The sequence below is a fragment of the Neolamprologus multifasciatus genome, chromosome 12 (genome assembly GCF_963576455.1).
Source record: "Neolamprologus multifasciatus chromosome 12, fNeoMul1.2, whole genome shotgun sequence".
Taxonomy (NCBI): domain Eukaryota; kingdom Metazoa; phylum Chordata; class Actinopteri; order Cichliformes; family Cichlidae; genus Neolamprologus; species Neolamprologus multifasciatus.
This window is the reverse complement of record NC_140450.1, coordinates 4,999,401-5,020,631: the sequence shown is the minus strand read 5'-3', so window position 1 is coordinate 5,020,631 and position 21,231 is coordinate 4,999,401. Positions and strand designations below refer to the sequence as shown.

At 38.4% G+C, this 21,231-nt stretch overlaps 1 protein-coding gene and 1 long non-coding RNA gene across 3 annotated transcripts in view; both read right to left on the bottom strand.

Annotated features, from left to right (window-relative positions):
* Nucleotides 1–11,856, bottom strand: part of LOC146506233 (uncharacterized) — a 65,658-nt gene extending 53,802 nt beyond the window's left edge. Inside the window, exon 1 of the long non-coding RNA XR_014877341.1 lies at nucleotides 11,599–11,856. This is a non-coding gene — a long non-coding RNA (uncharacterized LOC146506233). The remainder of the gene's footprint in view (nucleotides 1–11,598) is intronic.
* Nucleotides 11,857–17,727: 5,871 nt separating this feature from the next.
* Nucleotides 17,728–21,231, bottom strand: part of p2rx7 (purinergic receptor P2X, ligand-gated ion channel, 7) — a 48,977-nt gene continuing 45,473 nt past the window's right edge. For both annotated transcript variants that reach the window (XM_085181166.1, XM_085181167.1), the window contains exon 14: nucleotides 17,728–20,651. In XM_085181166.1, the coding sequence (XP_085037292.1) occupies nucleotides 20,145–20,651 (507 nt within the window). In that variant the 3' untranslated portion in view covers nucleotides 17,728–20,144. The remainder of the gene's footprint in view (nucleotides 20,652–21,231) is intronic.

The following is a 21,231-nucleotide window of genomic DNA, read 5'->3' as shown; positions in this document are numbered from 1 at the left end:
GAAGGCATGGGATCTCATTTCATTGTTATGCCGATGACTGCCAAATTTATTTGCCACTAAAACACAAGGATGGCATCTCCATAAAACCTCTCTTGACATGTCTAGATGAAATTAAAGCTTGGTTGGCTCTAAACTTTTTAAATTTTAATGAAAAGAAAACAGAAGTGTTGGTGTTTGGACCCAGTGGTCCCTGTGAGTCCTCCTCTGTTGTTTTAGGATCCCTGGAAGTCTATTTTAAACCTGTTGTTACTGACCTTGGTTTTAAGTTGGACAGTGATTTTAAATTGGACAACCAAATCAGAGCAGTGGTGAAGTCCAGTTTTTATCATTTAAGGCAACTGGCAAGAGTAAAATCTTTTCTTTCGAGGCAGCATCTTGAAACAGTAATCCATGCTTTTGTTTCTTCTGTAACTCACTTTATGTGGGGGTCAGTCAGTCATTGCTCTCACGTCTGCAGCTGGTTCAAAATGCGGCTGCACGACTCCTAACAGGAACTCGAAAAAGAGAGCATATAACCCCTGTGCTAGCCTCTCTGCACTGGCTGCCTGTGTCTTTTAGAGTTAATTTTAAACTTCTTATGTTTGTTTTTAAATGCCTCCACAGTCTTGCCCCGCCTTACCTCTCTGAGCTTCTTCATCCCCACATACCCTGTCGGTCTCTCAGGTCAGCTGACCAGCTGCTCCTGGAGGTACCGAGATCCAGGAGGAAGCTCAGAGGGGACAGGACCTTCTCTATTGTGGCTCCAAAATTATGGAATAATTTGCCCATGCACGTTAGAGAGGCCCCTTCACTGTCCACTTTTAAATCACGTCTTAAAACCCACTTTTATTCCTTGGCTTTTAACCTCAGCGAGACTTAGTTTCTCTTTTAATTGAAGTAGTTATTTAATTAATGATTTCACTCTTCTTTTATTTGGTTTTTACTTATATCTTATGTAATTTTATTTTACAGTTCCAATGTACAGCACTTTGTGTCAGCTGTGGTTGTTTTAAAGTGCTTTATAAATAAAGTTGATGATGATGATGATGAAAAGAAGGTTGGAGATTGGCCTATAATTAGCTAAGACAGCAGGATATTGATGCATTATTGATTTTAGTTTAGCTTTTATTAGTTTACCTTACCTTTTTTCAGTTATTAGAATATGATTCGCAGTCATGTATTCATCCTGAAGTAAACAAACACCAAAGCCTCACCAGCCTTTGACCAAACTGACCAAAGACTGAAACTAAAGGTATTTGCAGTACTGTTTTTAAATTGAATCTTATTAATACACAATATTGTTTAATCTAGTACTTTTTTCCCAGCATTCTAGTTTTTTGTTTGTTTGTTTTTATTTCAGCTACCAAAGTGTTTGATCACACCTACTTTCAGTTTAGTTTTACATAACTGTAAAAATCATAAAAGGCATGTTATTAAAACTACCAAAGAAGGGCATCCTAGACCTCTGCATCCACATTAGCTGACCAGAGTCAGTATTGGACTCTAGCAGGAAGGGTTCAGATGGTGCAAAGGATATGATGAACAAACCTTTGCTTTTCACAATATCCTTGAGGAATCTGAAGCATTGTCTGGAATCGATTGCATTTCTCTGCATCAACTTCAAAGACCTCAATTTAGTAAATGGTAAATAGACTGTTACTGCTATAGCACTTTTCTACTCTGAGTACTCAAAGCACTTTCTACTGCAAGTCTTGTTCACCTAGTCACACATAGTCACACTTGCACCCTGACTCAGGTTTCATTATCTTCCCCAAAGATACCTTGACATGTATGCTAGATTTAACCATCCCATTGGTAGAAAACTCGCTCTACTTCTTAAGCTATGGTCGCCCCATCTGACAATATTAATCTTATGAGCCAGTTTTACCAAAAGTTCAAGTGTAGCATCATCTTATGAAGTTCACAGATTGACATTGACTGAGAATCAATCAAAGTAAGGATGGCTGTAGCTCAGGAGGTAGAGCAGGTCATCTGCTGATCGAAAGGTTGGTGATTCGATGTCTCCATGCTAAATATCTTTGGGCAAGATACTAACTCTAAGTTGCTCTGATGCATCCATTGGAGTGTGAATGTTAGTTTGAAAGCACATAAAAGCACTTAATGCATAGAGTGAATAGGTGAATGGGTGGCATGTTGTATAAAGTGCCTTGGGTGCTATGTAAGAAGTCCATTTACCAAAGTATTTCATTGTGATGTCCACAGACATGGTTATGTGTGAAACCACAGCAAATGTACAAAGTAGTATATAGTAGGTTAAGTTTGAGGACCTGAATTATTAATAAACATAATTAGTAACAAGACAAGTAGCAAAACAGTTGGCGATAGGAGAAAAACGAGCATCTCACCAGAACACTGTTACAGTTACATCAAGCTTGAACTTAAAAATCAAAGATACAGACATAAACACAGTCCTATTTCCTCCTGTCTAATCCTTTATCCAGTCTCATTGGGCTTAAAAATCCATTTTTCAAGGTTAATTTGACCAGAAGAGCAGCAGAGACTGTAACAAATATAAACATAAATTAAAAAAAAATAACACATGGCACAGAGTGAACACAACATCCAGATCATATGCAATAAGACATCATGAACGAGAGCAATTTCCAGAGCAATGACAAAGAGGACCACTTCCTTAGTTCTTTATAATGTCCCATAACGCCTCCACAGTAATCACTTGTGATGGCTTCAGATCGTACGGCAGATTATTCCAGGAAACAGAAAACGCGTGTTTAAAAGCATTTTTTCCTGATTCTGCTCTGACTCTGGGGGTCAAAACAGGGCTCTTTGAGACCAAAGGTTGTGTGACTATTGTTTTTACCATAATCAGTATATCCTCAGATAACAGTCGAGCAGAGATTTATAATTTCCCACACGTGGGACTAATAAAGGTTATCTTATCTTATATACAAAAACCATGTAAAGGGAAAGTGTAGCCTTACAGAGACAAGAGCATGCAGAGAACAGAGTTGTGAGATGATAATGGATCAGACACACATAATAATTTTACAAACTGCACAGTTGCAATGAGGGACTGAAACTAATAGTAATAATTTGATTTAATGCATTAAATCGCCTTCATAGGCAAGCTACTGATAATTACTCTGACCCGAGATTATCGTCCATCAGCATGACCTTAAGAGAGAAAGTAATCTGCTACCTTAAAGAGTGCGTGTTAAGCTCACCCGGCCAGAGATCTATCTGTTATTAGCAAACTTACAGGAGAAGGACGGGCCAATGGGACTAAAGAGAGGATCACCCAACCCTTCTTCTTATCTAACATCCCAAAAGGTCACCGTTTCATAAAGGGAACTCCTAAATCATGCAATACAGACTAATTAACTTAAGTGATTAAATTACCTATACAACTACAACAACTACAAACGATCAATAGCTGCTGAATTGTTCGTTCGAGTTCTTATTGAACCTTCAGTCAGTTTTGGACTGACGGCAGCAGGTAGAAGAATCTTTTCTTTATTCTTTAAATAAAGAATAAGTAATGAAATAAGTGTTCTCATCTGAAATCATGAGGGATGGCTGTGTGAATGATCACATATTAGTCAAATGTACACTGTTAACAAGCTCACTTTTTTTTCCACCGGCTCATACATGATTCATGATGTCATAAATTCACGCTGATATTTTTTCCCCCTGTTTTAAACCACCCTCTCTGTTTTTTACCCCCTCGGAGAAACATTGTGACCTGCGAGAACTCCAGTTAAAATTGAATTAACCTCAGGCACATGGTTCATTAGTGGAAGGCCTGCCTGGTGCCATAGGCAATTAGCTTTTACAGTCCGAGTCTGCACAGTCAATTCTGTGTTCTTGATCTCACACAGACACACACAGAAACACACAAATGCAGGATGCAGCCTATTAGCATCAAAAAATAGAGAAAACAAAATCTAACATGTCACATCCTCTTGGTTTTCAAATCTTTCGGTTCTTCTGAAGTGAAGCCTTACTCCTGATCAGAGTAGATTTGCATCTTTGAAGCATTTCCTCTTCTGGAAACAGCAGAGGAAGTAAGATAGAGACACACACAGCGAATCAGATGTTGTCCAGGTGCTGGCCCACCTTTAATAGGAGTCTCGTTCTGCTCACTGCAAGCTAGAAGGTCGCTCTAACCAGAACCTGTACATGATGGAGAACTGCTGCTGTGAGCTCAGGTCAGCAGAGCTCACCAGACTGCAGAGCAGACGTGGGGAGTTCCTGCAGCAGTGAGCGCAGAAAGAATCAGGAACTGACTGCAGCAGACTTTTTGCACCATTACTTATTGACACATAATGTAAATGGTTTTATTCAGGCCAATCACATAAAGTTCATAACTGCAGCTTCTCTAATGTCCACTTGAGGATGTCTTTAAAAGAGATTTAATCCCCACAGACTCCCATAGTATTACATTTACAGCACAATTAATCATGTTACTGCCTCACAAAAAAAATAATTTTGATCTCGGCGGAAAGTTTCCAACTTCATAACAACTCTGAAGAAGATGATTTTTTTCTAACTCATTCACCTGAGATAGGCACATAGTGACTCTGACAGCTGCCCCATGGTCACATCAGGCTCCCAACATGGCAGCAGCTAAAACATAAATGTTCAAAACCATTTACATCCATCTTTAATACTCACTATGGGAAATCCAACTTGGACACTACTTGGGCTGCTCTCTCTCCCCCTTCCCTTCCTTCACTGTTTCAGGAAATCTCAATATCAACATAGACAGGCTTCAGAAATGTGAACCTAAAGGTTTGCAAATATGGACCTCAAGCTAAAAACGTAAAACTAACAAGCTCACAGTGAATAGCTAAAACTAAAGCAACATGAATCCTCACGACCCTCAACATTATGACGGTGAAGTAATCGTCCAAAGACTCTGCTTGAGTTGTAAAATATACAGACCTGATGTGCTGACAAACATGACAAATGATGAGGGAATGAAGGACACTAAAAGAAAACAGGTAAGCAGACAGTAAAGCAATGATTTATTTATGATTTTGAAGCCTCGTATTTAATCAGCAATCAGGTTTACACTAAACTGGCCAACTATTTTCATGACCAAATAATATTTCTCTAAGCAATGGTGGTAAAATTTTGATGCCTTCCTTGTCTTCAAGAAATCTTCTTCATCTTTAGATAAATAGACAGACAGACGTTTTCTATCATTTTCTATTTACTCTATTAAATTGTTAAGGTTAAACAGCTGAACACAAAATGAGGCTGTTTTGAAGCCAGATTTTGTCAGAGTGTTTGTAGTTAAAAAGGGAAAAAAAAATCTGACCATAAACATCCTTTAAACCGTTTAAAACTAAACGTTGCCACAGAAGTCACAAAAGCTGACTCTGTGTTGAACTCCCCACCAGCTGCTGAGCAGTGCAGTCACATCATGCAGGGTTTGTTATGTTCCTGGCAGTGGTTTACATTTTCTGAAAGGTGTCAGCAGATAAAGGTCAGAGGTCAGCAGTGTTCATGTAAACCTACCTGAGTGATGTGGAGCAGAAGACAGAAACAGTCACTGTGACTGCTTAATGAAAGTCTTAAACGGAGTTAAGGTTAGATTAGAGTTTTCTATAAGTTTGTTTTTGCACAAAAAAAGCTTAATTTAATATAGTAGTAATAAAGGGTTTGCTCATTTCAGTAATAAAGGGTTTGTTCATTCTATGAGAATGTTTAGCTTGGTTTTTATTAAAAACAAAATGCTTTGGAACTTTGTGAAGGCAGCTGACTCAAGTCAGAAGTGGGAAGTAACGAGGTACAAACACGCTAGGGATGGGAATCAATGCAAATTTAGCAATTCTGATTCCATTATCGATATCACTTATCAGTTTTATTTCTTATCGATTCTCTTATTGATTCTCATTGGATTCTCATTAGCTTCACTTTGAGAGCCACCACTATCATTAAGGCATCAAGTGAATTAATTGCATGCCTTGCGGTTAAATGTTAGGTAACTTACTATACATGCACTAATTACTCCCAGGAGAAAGTAATTTGTTATACCACTCGTTACATTACTTTGGCATTTCTCCGTAAAATGAATTGACAAACACAGTCTCATAATTACCATTTAATAATATAAACATATAGGCTAGAGTCTCACAGACCAATACATATTCCTATCATAATGAGGACACACATATATTCTTTCTCTTAGCATTTAGGTATGAACACAAAGCACAGAGCAAATATGGGAACCAGCACAAAGAGACTTCAAAGCAATCGCCATGGTGACGCTGGAAACACTGATATTCGTACTTCAGAGTCTATACAGTCTTTCAAATCCCATCGTAAAGCTCACTTTGTTATGTTGGCTTTTAATCAGAGTTCATTTTGAGTACCATCAGTTTCTTTTGTTTATATTAAATATAATGTATTTGCTTCACCTCATGTCTTATTCTTCTCTATTTATTTTTATATGGTTTCCTCTTGTTCATCAACTAACTTGCGATGCACTGTGGTCAACTTGCTTTTAAATGTGCCATAGAAATACAATTGACATTGACCATGAAATTTTACCACAGCATCTTTTTAAGTACCTGTACTACTTCTTCACCATACAAAAACTTACTTACTTTCTCCAATTATAAATGCTGTATTGATTGTTAACAGATTTGACTAATCCTACAAAACTGATTATAAGCTAAAACTGAGACGTTTATTTCAGCTCACGCACGTTTGGAGGGTTTCATGGATACTCTATCTTGGAATACATTAGATCTCTTCATAGCACCTGAGCATTGGTTAAATGCCAGAGCCTGCCGGAGCAATATTGTCCACACCTTTATGACCAGTACCCATCTTCTGACGGCTCATTCTGCTGCTCATTTCAAACTGATTTCTTGAACATGAAAAAAGAGTTTAAATAAGTGAGTGGGTTCATCACCATCATTCACCTCCTCATTATCATAAGCTGAGTGGAGCTGATGAGTTTGGTCATTCAGGACCTCAGAGCAGACCCACTACTCCTTCACGTCAAAAGGATCCAATTGAGGCGATTCGTATTTCAGAAACTGCTGATCTACTGTGATTTTCCCGCACTACCATCTCTACGGTTTCCATGCAGTGTCAGTTCTCTGAGTGAAAATGCCCGGTTGATGTTCAGATCAGAGGAGAATGGACCACTTCAAGCCTATATGATGGAAACAGAAGCTCAAATAACCACTTAGTACAACCAAGCTATGCAGAAGAGCATCTATTCACGTTAAACCTTGAAGCAGATGAGCTACAGCAGCAGAAGACCACACCCGGTGCCACTCCTATGAGCTGAGAACAGAAAACGCAATAGAAGATTGGAAAATAAATGCTGCCTGGTCTGATGAGTCCTAATCTGTGCTGTTATATTCAGACGGTATTGTCAGAATTTGGTGTGAACAACATGAAAACATGGATCCATCCTGACCTCAGTTTACCCATCTTTTGATGCCTGTTTCCAGTGTGATAACGCATTATAAACAAAGCTCATCTCAAACTGTGTTCTTGAACATGACAATGAGTTCACTGTACTCCTGCGGCCTCCACAGTCACCTGATCTGAATCGAATAGAGAATCTTTGGGATGTAGTGAAATGGAAGATTCACATTATGGAGTGTGTAAGTGTCTTTTTACTTTCTGCTCACTGATACCAACAAAAATCAAATGAAAAAAAGAAAAACTAAATCAATATCTGCAGCCAACATTAATTATTCCTCATTATAGCCGTCTAAAATAACACCAGTATCTCTGTTGATCTTACAATCATGTGTGTGTTATACTTACGGAGCAGTAAGAAATATAAAAGAGTGGAAGCCACCCTCTACACATTTTTGAAAATCTTGTGTTTAATGGGATAAACATGACAATTATATTCTGAAGCAAATTTCTAAATAGTTTCTAAGCATTCTTGGACAAAACATTCCACGAATTGGACAAAGAAAAGAGCTGATACTTCCAAGTTTGGTTTGTTTGATATGAAAGCATCCACTGAATGCCTTTAACTTAATTTAATCATGACTTGGAAATTCTCCACCACTGCAGCTGCTCACTGAACCAACATAATAACTTAATAATCATAATTGCATTGCATTGTTTAAGTGGAGGCCTGTAGATTAGACAGCTCCCCGTGGGCTAAGCACACTTTTCCAAACGGGCGTTTCAGCTAATGGTTCCCTGGAAAGAGCGCTTTGCTAAAGGCTGATAAATGAGCACCTCCATTTATGGCACTCAGCACACCCAAACACACACAGCTGGCAGACAAGCACTAATTTTAGTTTTAATTAAATTCACCACCTCTTGAATTCATCTCAGGGTTGTGATTAAGAACAAAAGCTGCGCTGTGAAACAATCACGGCTGATTTCTCCTTCACAGCTCAGAAACACCTCTGCTGTTCCCCATGACTGGTTTTCAGCTGAAGTGTGCAGTGAGGGGAGGAGACCAGTGTGTATAACAGGCCTGTGTTTTTAAGACTTTCTTCTTAGCAAGAAGCACATGTGTGGGCATGTGTTCATGAAGACACCATGTGTTTGCATGCTTGAGTGTGGATACTCGTCCATCTCATGCATTGTGCTTTCAGCAGCAGTTATTGTCAAAACTGGCCCGGGTTCCTGCACTATTAAAAGCCCCAAATCAATGCTTTTTTAAGACCTTTTTAAGACTTCAATTAAGGAAATGCACTTGTGAAATGATGACATATTGACCCAGTTTCCTGCGCTTGGATGGAGCCTCTCATGTTTTTTTTTTAAATTGTGCCGCATTTCCTTGTCTTTTGGTTTTTTTAATAAACACAAGCACCCAAAAACCATTCAGTTGCCATTTGGAGCCTCTCTAGCTTATTATTCATGCCTAGCACATCTTTAAGCTAACTCACAGTGTGCATGCAATATTCCAGACACCAAAAATTCAACGCCAAATATTCAGAAAACAATCGAACTCAGGCTGAATAAAGTTTAAGTGACGACATTAAGCTATGTATCAGGATTTTTTTCAGTGCAAATAATCCGAACTGGTAACAAGCTCTTAATGAGCAACTTCTTGCTGTGGTTTGGTTTCGGTGAATTCTTCCTGCCATACGTTGTTGTTTGCCAATCAACGACCCTGGATATGACCTTTTATTAAGAACAATGTAACCGTCATACTTTATATTAGGGTGACTACAGCTCTGTAGCTAGAAAATAAGGTTGCAGATCATTATTTGTAATCTAGCCTATATTCACTAACCCTTCAAATATTGCTGATATTTAGTTTGTGTCCAATTTAAATACTTTAGTAAGAACATGGTATATGATCTAGCTATTTACTTACTGCTAGGTTCGAACTCAGCCGAGTAAAATCCCTGGACATTAAACTTTTCAAAACACGTCTTTCTAATAAACAAACACATGTGAGAACAAAAGCAACAACAATACTGAACAAGTGAATATATAAATATAACATCTTCATCACATGTTGAGAAAATGTGACATTTTAGACTCTTGTTCTTACCCATTTAAATGTTGGATTAGATGGCAACACACAGCCACAAACACAGCAACGTAACAAATGTTTGTTTTTTCTGCAGCAGAAAGAAACATATCACCCGAAGCATCAGAATATCCGATTCTACAAATCATCAAATACTAGTCAAGCTTTAATCCATGTGCTGGTTTCAAATATTTAAAACAATTTACCCTTTTTTACAACACTAATCAATAAGTGCACCGAGGCTCTGGGACATAAATATACTCAGTTTGAAACCAGAATAAGTTAAAACATTAATGTTCTGTCATGTGACTGTAGAACAGGGACTACAAGAGAAAGAAATGGAAAAGGACAGTAATGACGGAAAGAAGGATTCATTTCAGTGACTATGATGTTAGGAGAAAAAAAACACACACAGATGAGAAACTGAGGTCCCAGAGTGAAATATCTCATTAACTCCAGAGGTCAAATGTTACAGTACCTTGTGCCACATTTAGTGTTCTGTTAAATAAAAACCAGGTGTGTGCTAAAGCTGAACAGACCTGGAGATAAGTTGGGGTCTAAAAAGATTACAGGTCCCCCCCTGGGCTGGGTCTTGTTTGTAATGTATACTTGAGCAGAGGTTCCCAGGCGCTCCGGTCTGACCTACTTCCACAGTCCCGGCAGCTGAACTCAAGAACCCCTGCATCGACACCGGCCATCACACTCCAGATGTGCTGATCTGAACTAAACTGGAAGCTATTTAACAATGCTTACAACATAAAATATTACTGTAATAAATCTTCATTTGGTCTAGCTTGCTTCTTTGACAGTAAAAACTACACTTCCTCTAATGGTCACTGTGGTCTCTCAGGACAGTTTCCTCCTGTATAACAGCTATACAGTGAGCTTTTCTTCAAACATGAAATGTGAACTTCGGTGATTCTTAAAGTCAGTGGCATGGCTGCTGACACCGCTGTAGCTGCTAGCTGTATGCTAGGACTGACCTTCACTAACTTCAGTTAATTGTCACTGAGCCTTACCTTTCGATTGTGTTTTTATGTTTTTTGAGCAAGGAATTCTCTAACAAATCATCGCCTGAATGAGTCTAAGCACAATTGGTTGTATTCTACTTCCATTCCTGTTTAACAGGAAGGTTACTAAGTGCAACCGTAACTGTTAATTATTAATTTATGTAACGTAGACACATGATTTTCACTGATTTAATCAAAGTTAATTTCTGTTTTACTAGAAATCGATTGTATGTAATATAATCAAAACCCTTTTCTTCTCACTCAGTAGGGGCTTCTAGCTCATGAGTCATAGTTTGTTGTTTGAGAAGACCGGATTTTTTTTTTTTTTAAAAAGCTCACTTTCCCTCTCATAAACAGTTTATCTACATTCATTCACATCATACAAACACCATGAATTTGTATTCTCTAGTGCGTGCATGAGACAAACCCAGGCATGTCTGAAAGCCAGAGTCACTCGTCTTTTCTGATACAGATTTAGCATCTGATAAGGAACTACTTCAAAAAACTGTTCCTGCTAAAAGTGGAAACAACAAGGTTGTTTCACCACTTGAGGCAAGAACATAGTGTCAAGTACAATCTGATTATGAAGGAAGTGATAGCGGTATGACACAGCCATGCTGAGTCGTCATGGAAATTACTGATGTGGTTACATCATGGAAAAGCAGTGCTTTAAGCAGCTAGTTATAATATCCTAGATATAAAATATTTCTCAGTGTTGAATATATAGCGCAAATATATAACGCAGGCATCTGATGACTTACAAGCTGTAGCTACTTTAGCTGTTGTTAAACTAAAGTGTAAATGAGTTATGTTAAACTTCATATTTCAAGTTTGCTGGAACAGAAACGGCAAATGTTCTTGAAATATCGTGTCATAATTGTGAGGCTATATCGCTGCCCCCCAAGCATTAGCCAATTAGAAAAGAGAGGGATTGTCAAATAATAGTAATGGAGACACAATAATATTTGGAAACAACTTACCACTCACTCAGAAAGGAAACGAAGACAACAAAAAACATGGGCGCCTTTTGTAAATTCTGATTGGGTGGGCAGCCTTCAACACAAAAGCGACGGGGTCTAATTAGCAGAATTTCGTGGCCCAGCAATACAGCAATGATAAAAAATTAAAAACGTGAAAATCTGGTAAACTTACCTTTAATACTGCGACATTACTGCAACTTAAATCCGGACATACAAGCCACTTTGTGAGGTTATTTAAGAGCTTGTAGCCTCTTTAGCTTGTTAGCAAACATTCCTCTTCGTGTTTTTCTGATATTCATTTCCTGTTATTTGTTTTGCTTATTCACTGTAATGGATTCAGTTAAAGGTCCGTCCGTATTTAATGAAATCCCGCGTGACACCTGCGTCATAGACGCTGGCCCCTATATGAACTTTAACCTTTGGCAAGAAATACTCCCACAAAAGTCGAAACACGTCGAAAATACGTAGAAAAATAACATAAAATCCTTTTATCTAAAGGTACATATGAAAAAGTGGATTTTTTTCTTTTCTTTTCTTACTTATTTTGCATTAAAAAATCAAATAGCTGTGAGTTATCAAAGTGGTTAATTACCTAATCATTTCAGTTTGACTACTAGGGTAGTTAAGCAACGCAATAGAGATTAATATTTTATAATTTCTTCAATTTTTTTGTTTCTTTTTGTGTTTTTAAAGGTGTGATGGAAAATTGGGCAGTATTTTTTTTTTTTTTTTGAAAAGTGTTATTAGTTGAAGAATGAAGGCGTACGTAATTTTAAACGTCTACGTATATTAAATGAATTTTTTAAATACAAATATAAATACATTTAGCATATTTACATTACATCCACAGATCAGAGTAATCCTTTTTTATCTACTAATGAACCTTCGTCCGCTTAGTTTTAGCCTTTCCTTCTTTCTTTAAACCAATTTTCTGAGTGTTTAGAGCTTTTGGTTCACATTAGATTACCTGTACAAACACTGACTTTGTTATTTTAAATGTTGGCATGTTTCATATGAGCATCCACCATTGCAGTAGTTTGTATATCACAGAAAGTAGAAGGAGAATAATAGAAAAATAGTATTTCCTGCAACCTTGAGCCCTTCACTTAGCTGACTGTTTAAGTCAAGCTGAAAATACAATAATAGTTTATATAAAACATTTAAACACAAACCTAAAAAAGGAGGTTTTAATGTAAAATCACATTGTACAAAGAAAGCATGTGGATGTTTGAGTGCAGGAGGAAAAAAGAAATGATATTTAGACTGAATGTAATAATTTTCTCACAGGTTACATTTTAATATTTGGGTCCCACAGGTCACTAATAAAATGTTGCATTAAATATTTACCTTTGACTTCTTTTTATATAAAGTCAACAAGACATTTCTGTTCTTATGAATATGCTGTTTTCTATGTTTCTAAAACCTAAAGACCATCTTACTCCATGAACAAAATCAGGATCTTCCAAGAATGATGAGGCTATTATCCAGAGAACTGACTGGTCAGGTGCTGGTTTGTCACCTCTTGGTCTCTTATCTCGACCTAACCTTCTCCGGATCATGTTAGGCCACCTTCATAAAAAACCCAGAGTTAAATCTCAGGTAAACTCTGAGGTTTTTACTCTGTAAGCAAAGCTAGAAAGGAGCAATAGTTCACACTTACTGGACCTTTACGTTATAGTTCATCATCATGTTTTATGCCCTAGTTATTCATTCAAATGTATTCAATCCAGCTGATATATGTTATTTTAGAGTACTGATAAATTAGACTGAGTCATAACGTTTTTTTGCAGAAACTCCACAGGGGCATCTCCAGTTTCACCCAAAATGTACGTTTTTACATTCATAATAAATGGAGTAAAAACAACATTTTTAACAAATGTTTCTCCCCAGGATACTGATATAATGCTTTAAGGTTTTAATGTGTGTTGGCTTTGGAATATGAGTCCAGTACTGTATAGCTGACCACGTGTGATTTTATTGGCGGACAAATTGCTGATGAAAGTAAATCAGCTAGTTATTTGGCCATTAATTTTATTAGCAGAGTTATATTTAATGGTTTAATTCAATTTATTATGAGCCTGAGGGGATTGTGAGGACATGCCTGACTGGGATAGAAAGGATGATGAGCCAGAAACAAACAAATAACTGAAGAATCATAAAATGCAGCATTAGTGCTTTACAATAACGACCCAAACCTGAAGCAACATCAAACCTTTGAAATTCAGGGTGCTGTGATGAGGCGCTGCAGGCTTTGAATCTGCCTCAGACCTGTTCCTGTGAGCTGGAGGGCCTGAGGTGAACCAAGGCACGCATTCAAACTCCACACAGAAAGGCTGGAGCTAGCTTTTTAATATGCATGTTTTTGTATCAAAACAACAAATAAAGATGAATCTTTTGACATAAGTGTAACACGTGTTTGTTCATTTTTAATTTTCATGTCAATCATCTCTATATCCTGACCTCTTAGGGGCCAAACACGGCTCACAGACTGTCAGGGGCTTAGTATAACCTACGATGGACATAATATTAACTACATCCAGATGTGCGTACACTCTTTAAAAAAAAAAAATCACAGTACAGGGCAGCTGGAAATCATTGCTGTATTTTCCCAAGGATAATACAGCCTTTCCAATTCCTATAGAGACAGATGATCCAGTATGTAACATTTGCCTGAAGAATTCCTCCTTATAACAAGTCAGTGAGTTCCAATATATAGGAACTACTGTGAGTAGAGATAGAAGAAAATGACGATTTAGATTGCATTTGCAAAGAAAGCATTCGCTGACTTAGCAGAGACTTTATTCAATTAACAAATTTCTTTCTAGATGTCTGAATTATATCGATCATCACGTGCTGTATGAAAGAAGAGCATGGACAACAAACAAGAGAACTGCAGATACCATCCATGTATTATCGATATAATAAGAATATCACACTGAAAATTCTACTTTCTTTTACTCTTAGTTTGGTACATGAATACAGGCCCACTGTCTTTGTGATTGACAGCCAGTCAGAAGAAAACTGGCTTAAAAGTGGTGTGGGCGGAGCTAAAACAGTTTAATTCAATAAGAAAAAGAAAGAAATTAGTTTATGCAGTTAATCATACAAAGCTAGTCTACCTGAAGTCTTTTAAGCCCCCATAAATGTGTCCAGTCCAGCAGAGACAATGCACGCTTTTAATGTTCATCCATTTACACGGTTAACTGTGCTTTGTCCATCGTCCATCCATTTGTAAATTCATCCATTCATCCGTCCAGCTGCCCACACTGTGAATCAGATAATCCTTCCAAAATGGCCTTAAATCCACCCACATACACTCCACATGCCTCCACCCACAATCTGCATATTAACACTATTAGCATAATTAGAAAAGAGTAAATAATTATTTCTATTTAGCTCTACAGGCTGTCAGTAAACACACTGCCTGATGTGGACGTAATGAAAACGCGCATTCTTAAAATATATTTCTTCAGGAGGAATGTAGGTTAATCGAATTATCTTGAAACCAAAGAGTGATTCCTCATGCCAGGCCTGTTTCAAAATAAAGTTAAAAAGACACATGCTAACAGATTAGCCACCTTTGGCTCCTGCATCCTCCCGAGGCTAGAGCAAACAAAAGTAGGGGGTCAATGGATGAGTAATGGGAGGAAAAAGGGATATCTGCTACTGAGACCAGTCATGGAGGCTATTTCAGGCCAGGGCCTGTTTAACAAAGAGTCCTTATTCAGTTCAAAAAGGCCATTTATAAAAACAATGGTCAAGGTCTGGAGCCAGACTCTGGAGAGTGAAGGACTGAAAGTGCTTGTATATGTCAAATAAGCCACCTGAAGAATGGCAGCGGTACAAACAGCTAATATTACTCCAGCTATTATTGTCCTGGATCGGACAGAGGAAGTTAGGGTTGTGTAAAAGATGACGGCAGAGCTATATTTTTAAACTAAAGTGGATTTTTGCAAAAAAATATGGGAGGAAAAATCAAAATCTGGCGCTTCAACAAAAGCCATCATCCAACAACTGATCCTAAGATCTGATCCTATTCATAACCTTTACCATTAGTTTTTGAGCTACTTGCAGTCAGACTGGGTGTTTTATGCTACTGCGGTTAAGGAAAAATACTATTAGTACAAATGTGATGAAATTAGAAATGAAGACGTGGCATTGAGATCCCAAATGTTAGCACTTATTATCAGATTGTCAAGGACCTTCACTGCTCATTTTCTGGATAAAAAAATGTCTGCTTGATTACAAGCTGGATAATCAATGATTTTTCCATCACTGTTGCACATCTCAGGGTGTGACATAAGGATTCATATGTAGTTGTTGTTTCAGACTTTACTATGTGCATGCTGGGCACAAAGTTTATAGAGACAACAGCCAGTGAGCCTGAGCAGCAGGCAGGTTATCTTAGAGATATGAGACATGTGCAAAACCACCACCCACTGACCAATAAATCATCTGGATAAAAGTGGTTCAAGTGTCGTCATTCCTAGAAGATTCCTCTGATGTCAATGCACAGACAATAAGAGAAGCTTTAATTTCAAGAGACCATCTAAATCCTTTGGTTTAGATTCTTAGGGGAAATTATTCCTTCCAGTTTTTCCCTCCAATACATTTTATTTATAGATATATTTAGCGTTTCTATGAGAAACATGGAGATGTAGTCCTTAAGTAGGGCACCTATGTCAGCTCATAGTCAATGAAAAAACAAAGAGTTGATTCATCGTCAGCTTCTTGCAACCAGTAATCATGACTGATGATGTTAGGGGTGAAGCCAGATAGGGAACATATTTCCTGGATATGTTGGACTTGTTTCAGAGGACAAGCCCCAGAGAATGGTTTGCATTGGAAATTTTCACTTTTCTGCTGGTTTGCATCTTTCTAAAAAACTGTCAAGGCAGCATTTGTTCATACCAGCTGTATTTGACCATGTTAGGAAGGCTTGTCTTCAATGCACAGGAACAAATACCATCCAATTGTTCTTTTCTGTTTCTAAATAATAATTGCACTCTCCTTGGAGTCCCAGGGCTGAAGAGGCTCACCTGTATTTATATAAATAGGTGCAGGGAGAGCAGCTGGGTTTCTCCTGCATTGCCAGCAGCCTTTTGCTTACACTGCTTTTTGCAGTTTTGACTGCAGTCCTGTTTTTACACTCAGTTTTATTAGTTTGGTTTATTAACATACCTGCTGAAACCTGTATAAGACAGCACATTTTATGGTTGGTTTAAACCATTTTCTCCCCGTCTCTCTCCTTTCTTTTTTTGCTGAAGCTACAATCTCACACTAACATGGCTCCATAGTGTATTAGTTTACCCAATAAGCTTCCCAGTTTGAGCCCAGATGGAGAGATCGATCCCTGGTAGGGTTATGTCCAGAAGGGCATTGTTGGGTGTAAAAAACAAACAAACAAAAAAAGACAAATCTACCAAATCTTGTGGATCACACTGCTGCAGTGACCCATGGTGAATATGTGAGGAGGTGAAACAAGTTTCTTTCTTTTTCTCCTTTCATAAACCTTCCCTCCTAAAACTTTTTTAAAGTGCAGCAAGTTTTTGTAGCATGTCATATGCTGAGTTCCTTTGAGCCACAGATTTGGGGACTCCAACAGAAAGGGCTGAAACTAAAGACAACTGGTCTCTTTTTGTGCCACGATTTTCTAATTTATTGGTAACTTTAACTTTATTGTCCCTAATGGGAAATTGATTTGCAGTATGTCCGTACAAACAAACAAACAGACAACCAACACATCACATACACACTCCAAAATAATATAATATTATATAAGCCTGAGAAAACAACCTAGATTTTTCATCAAAAAAGGTACAATGTGCAATGGCAACAACACTTATGGTTTAGTGTTATTAACTATGATAATAGCAGTAGGTACAAAAGACAATCTGTCTCTTTGTCTTCACTGCAGGCACTTTATAACGACGACCTGATGGAAGCAGTTGAAAATCATTAAAGAGAGGATGATCTGAACACAACAGGACAGAGGTCGCCTTCCTCAGCACCTGCCTGTTATAAAAGTCCACAAGCTGGACCTGAGACCGCCCTGAAATCTTACCAGCCACTTTAACCAGGTTGTTAAGTCTGGTCTTATTATTCAGGGACATATTACCGTACCAAGCAATGATACAGAAAGTTAAAACACAATAGATCCTGAACTGCAGATAAGTGACATCTCTAGGACTTTACAGTCTTTCCTTACATTGTTCTGCAGGCACTGGTTATCAAAGGCAGCACCTAAATGAAGAACCAAAATATACCGTTACATCTGAAAGAACTGAAAGAAATTCTGCATACAGCAACTCTTGTTGCCGTGCCTGTGCCATTTCTAATTGGCTGATTATGAAAATTAAATAGAAGAATAGACTAAAAACTTACATGACAAAAAAGCCGTTCAGTGAGATCTTCTGTTTTATTAGAAACATATAATATAAACATTACAGTGCTTGCACCACTATCAACACATTCAGATGTGGCTCTGTAAAATTATGGCGTGTCATTTCTCATAAAGCGGGATTACGGCTGATGTATGACCACCTTCTTCTGCTATCACCCCGAAACCGTGTCACCGTATAACAAATGAAGCGTCTTATCTTTGTGTGAAGCTGTATGTACTTATTTTGGACTGTTAGAGGTGTTTTCTCTTTTCCAAGCCAGAGCAGCTGCTCCAACTTTTTTAAGCCAACTCTTGTGTGTATTCTGCGAAACTGCTGATTTCAACACAGTTTTCACACCAATCAAACAGCTCTTCCCATTTATCATCTACTGCAAACAAATAAACAGGCTGAACAAGGGAAGACGGAAAAGATAGCGATCAAAGATAAAACAGCAAAGGTTTAAAGAAATAGCTTCATTATTTTTTCGAGCGAAAACTAAAATCAGATGAGTGAGTCTAAACTAATGTCTTGGTACTGAAATTGAACAGTTTGGGGGCTAAAAAGCTCATTTGTTGACTGAGATTAGGCGACAGGACTGAAACCACTTTACAGCAAATACACAGCCAGCAGCTGATTCACTTAGCACCTCATTAAAGGCGTGAATACAGGAAAGAGACAGTTTGACTCCCTTCAGATGTGACAAGAATCAGCAGATTGAACCTCAAAGTCCAATATGTCACAATCTGTTAGTATAGACAACAATTCACTCTGTATGTACAGAGCCCAAGAATGTGAAGGCTTGGAAGGACATAGCAAGCATAACATGCAAAAGTGACGGCACTAAAAGAAAATGCCAGATATTTTAATCAACATAAAAGCACCAGTACAAAATCTCTTTGTAACGGTCATACCGTATATTAAAGATGGATGTGAGCGTTGTGACATCACCCTGAAGGCTCAATAGCTGCTACCATGCTTTTTAATCTTTTAAGTGACCAGTGGCATCCAAATTGTAACATTTTAAAGGGAAGTCCAGCTTTGGTGAAGAAGTGCCAGATGTGTAAACCTTCGTGTACAGCATTCACTGACCTTAGATAGATAAGGATAAGATGTGTTGCTGTCAAAACTAAATTATCAAGATGATGTATTAAAAAACAAACACACATAGACACATACACATTAAAAAAGGGTGAAGAAGATGTGAAAAAGCTGGAGTCCCCAAATTCCTGAAACTAGCAGATTTGGTAGCAGAATAATGCCAAGTTTAAGATAATAAAAATCACTTTCAGTCACCAAAACTGGAGCACAGACCCCTTAGACATGCTGTTAGTACAGTTAACCACAAGCCACGATAATTACCCATTCAACACATTCAACAAGAATCACCAGTTCAAATCCATCACTGTCTGACTAGTACTGCATCAAGTACCTAGATGTAGAAAAGCATGCTTGTGTGAATGAGGCATGTTGTTTAAAGCATTTTAAATGCTCCAGTAGGGAAGAAAAGTCCAGTCCAAATCACATAAAAGGCACCAACAACACAAAAATAGTCAAGTGTTCCATTTTTGTGACATGAATTTGCTTAGTGAAGCCCAGCAGACTGCCTATATGGGCGCACCTGTCAGTAACAGTGTCCATTCCATTAATAACATCAACTGTAAGCTTGATAAAAGTTAAACTGGTCAGTTATATAAAAATGTACCTTCTGTGCAGTAGACTGTTTCTTTACATGCAGAATGAAATCAGGAGTACAGAGTGAAATGGCAATACTGAAAAACATAAACACAATAACACGATGACTTTCCATTAACCCAAAAAACCAGCTGTTGTTTTTAGTCTTATCTGTGTACACATGAAATTACACACTCAGGCTCCCCACCTTACTGCAGTTAGTGAACCTTAGCGGAGATAGGAGAAATATGTCAAATCTACTCAGGGTTGTTTCTCTCCCGTCCTGGAACAAAACTCTCCATCTTTCCATATAATTTGATGAATGTGAACACATTCCTGGCAGGAGAAAATCTTTGTCTGAGCCCGATTAGAGTTAGTCCTGCCCTATAAAGGCAAAAAGCAGCATAAAGAGAGTGAATGTAAGAAAAATGGCAGCCAAGCAGCCAAACGACTTGACAGATTTGAGAAAATGCAGTAATTTATTGACTTAGTGAAGTTTTCCTTCACCGAACACAAGCTGACAAACTGATTAAGTTTCATTTTCCAGACAAATGAGTAAAGTTGTTGCATTTTTGTTTTGCTTTGTAAGGCAGACGGTACATGAACATTGTTAGTAGGTCAGTTAGTGAGGGCTTCCCTGCTCTGTAAATTGAAAACACTCCTTTCATAGTTCTCCGTTTTCACAGGCTTGCATGGAAGTCATCGTTACAGGTCTGAAACCACTGTACTGTCCATCTGGGCTCGGGTACTCCCTCCTGATTCTCCACACGCAGCAGCTAGGGATGGCAGGATGGGTGTCATTGGGTGGGACCCCAAACCGCCAGCTGATGTACTCTCTGTAGGCACAGTGACGCAGGGCGGCAGTCTGAAGCTTTTTCACTGAGGGAGACAGGGGATCCTGGTACAGGAGCACTGCCTCCAGCAGGGAGCGCCGCAGCACCAGCTGCCCAAACAGAGGAGACGAGGTGATGCAGGTGCCCTCGGTGCGCCTGCAGCACAACTCCTCCTCTGGGAGGGAGGAAGGAGCACAGGAGTCACACATACACCAGGCTGGACGATGGGGTTTGGCATTTGGATCGGTTTTGTTGCCAAGGGAAGGCTGAACATCATCACTGGTGTCATCACTTGGCTGTAGGAGGCAGAGAATGGCTCTCAAGTGTCCTGGATCCTCCTGCAGAGATGAGAGCATCATTTTAAAAATCTGTCTCTGCAGTGAGAAATAACGAGAAATAATGTTGCATGACATCACACACAAAAAACACACAATTAGGTTTTGTCATCATAGTTGTTGTTTTTTTTTAAAAAAATCGTGCTTATTCCGGTCCCTCAAAAAGGACCGATTTGCCTTAGGAGATAGTACCAAGTTCCTGGGATCACTTGGATGCGTAAACCCCTAAAACACAATAAGGTAGCGATTCATGGAGAACTCTGGATGCCTCAAATAAGAAGAATTCTTGGAATGTCCAAGTGAGAGAACTTGAGGCCGTCTTGATAAACTGAGCAGATATTTGATGTTTACACAGCTACATTCTCGCCTGAAAATATGTTAAACTTTTATTTTGTGACCCAGAAAGAATAATAAGAGTAACATTAAAACTAACTAGCTGCCATTGTTGTAAACTGAGCAGGGACAGAGCTACTTCTTCTTCTTCGGGGTTTAACGGCAGCTGGCATCCTTGTACATGCAGTGCTGCCATCTTCTGTTTCAGTCCGTTATTACACTCTTAAATCCTACTACTTATTCCTGCGTC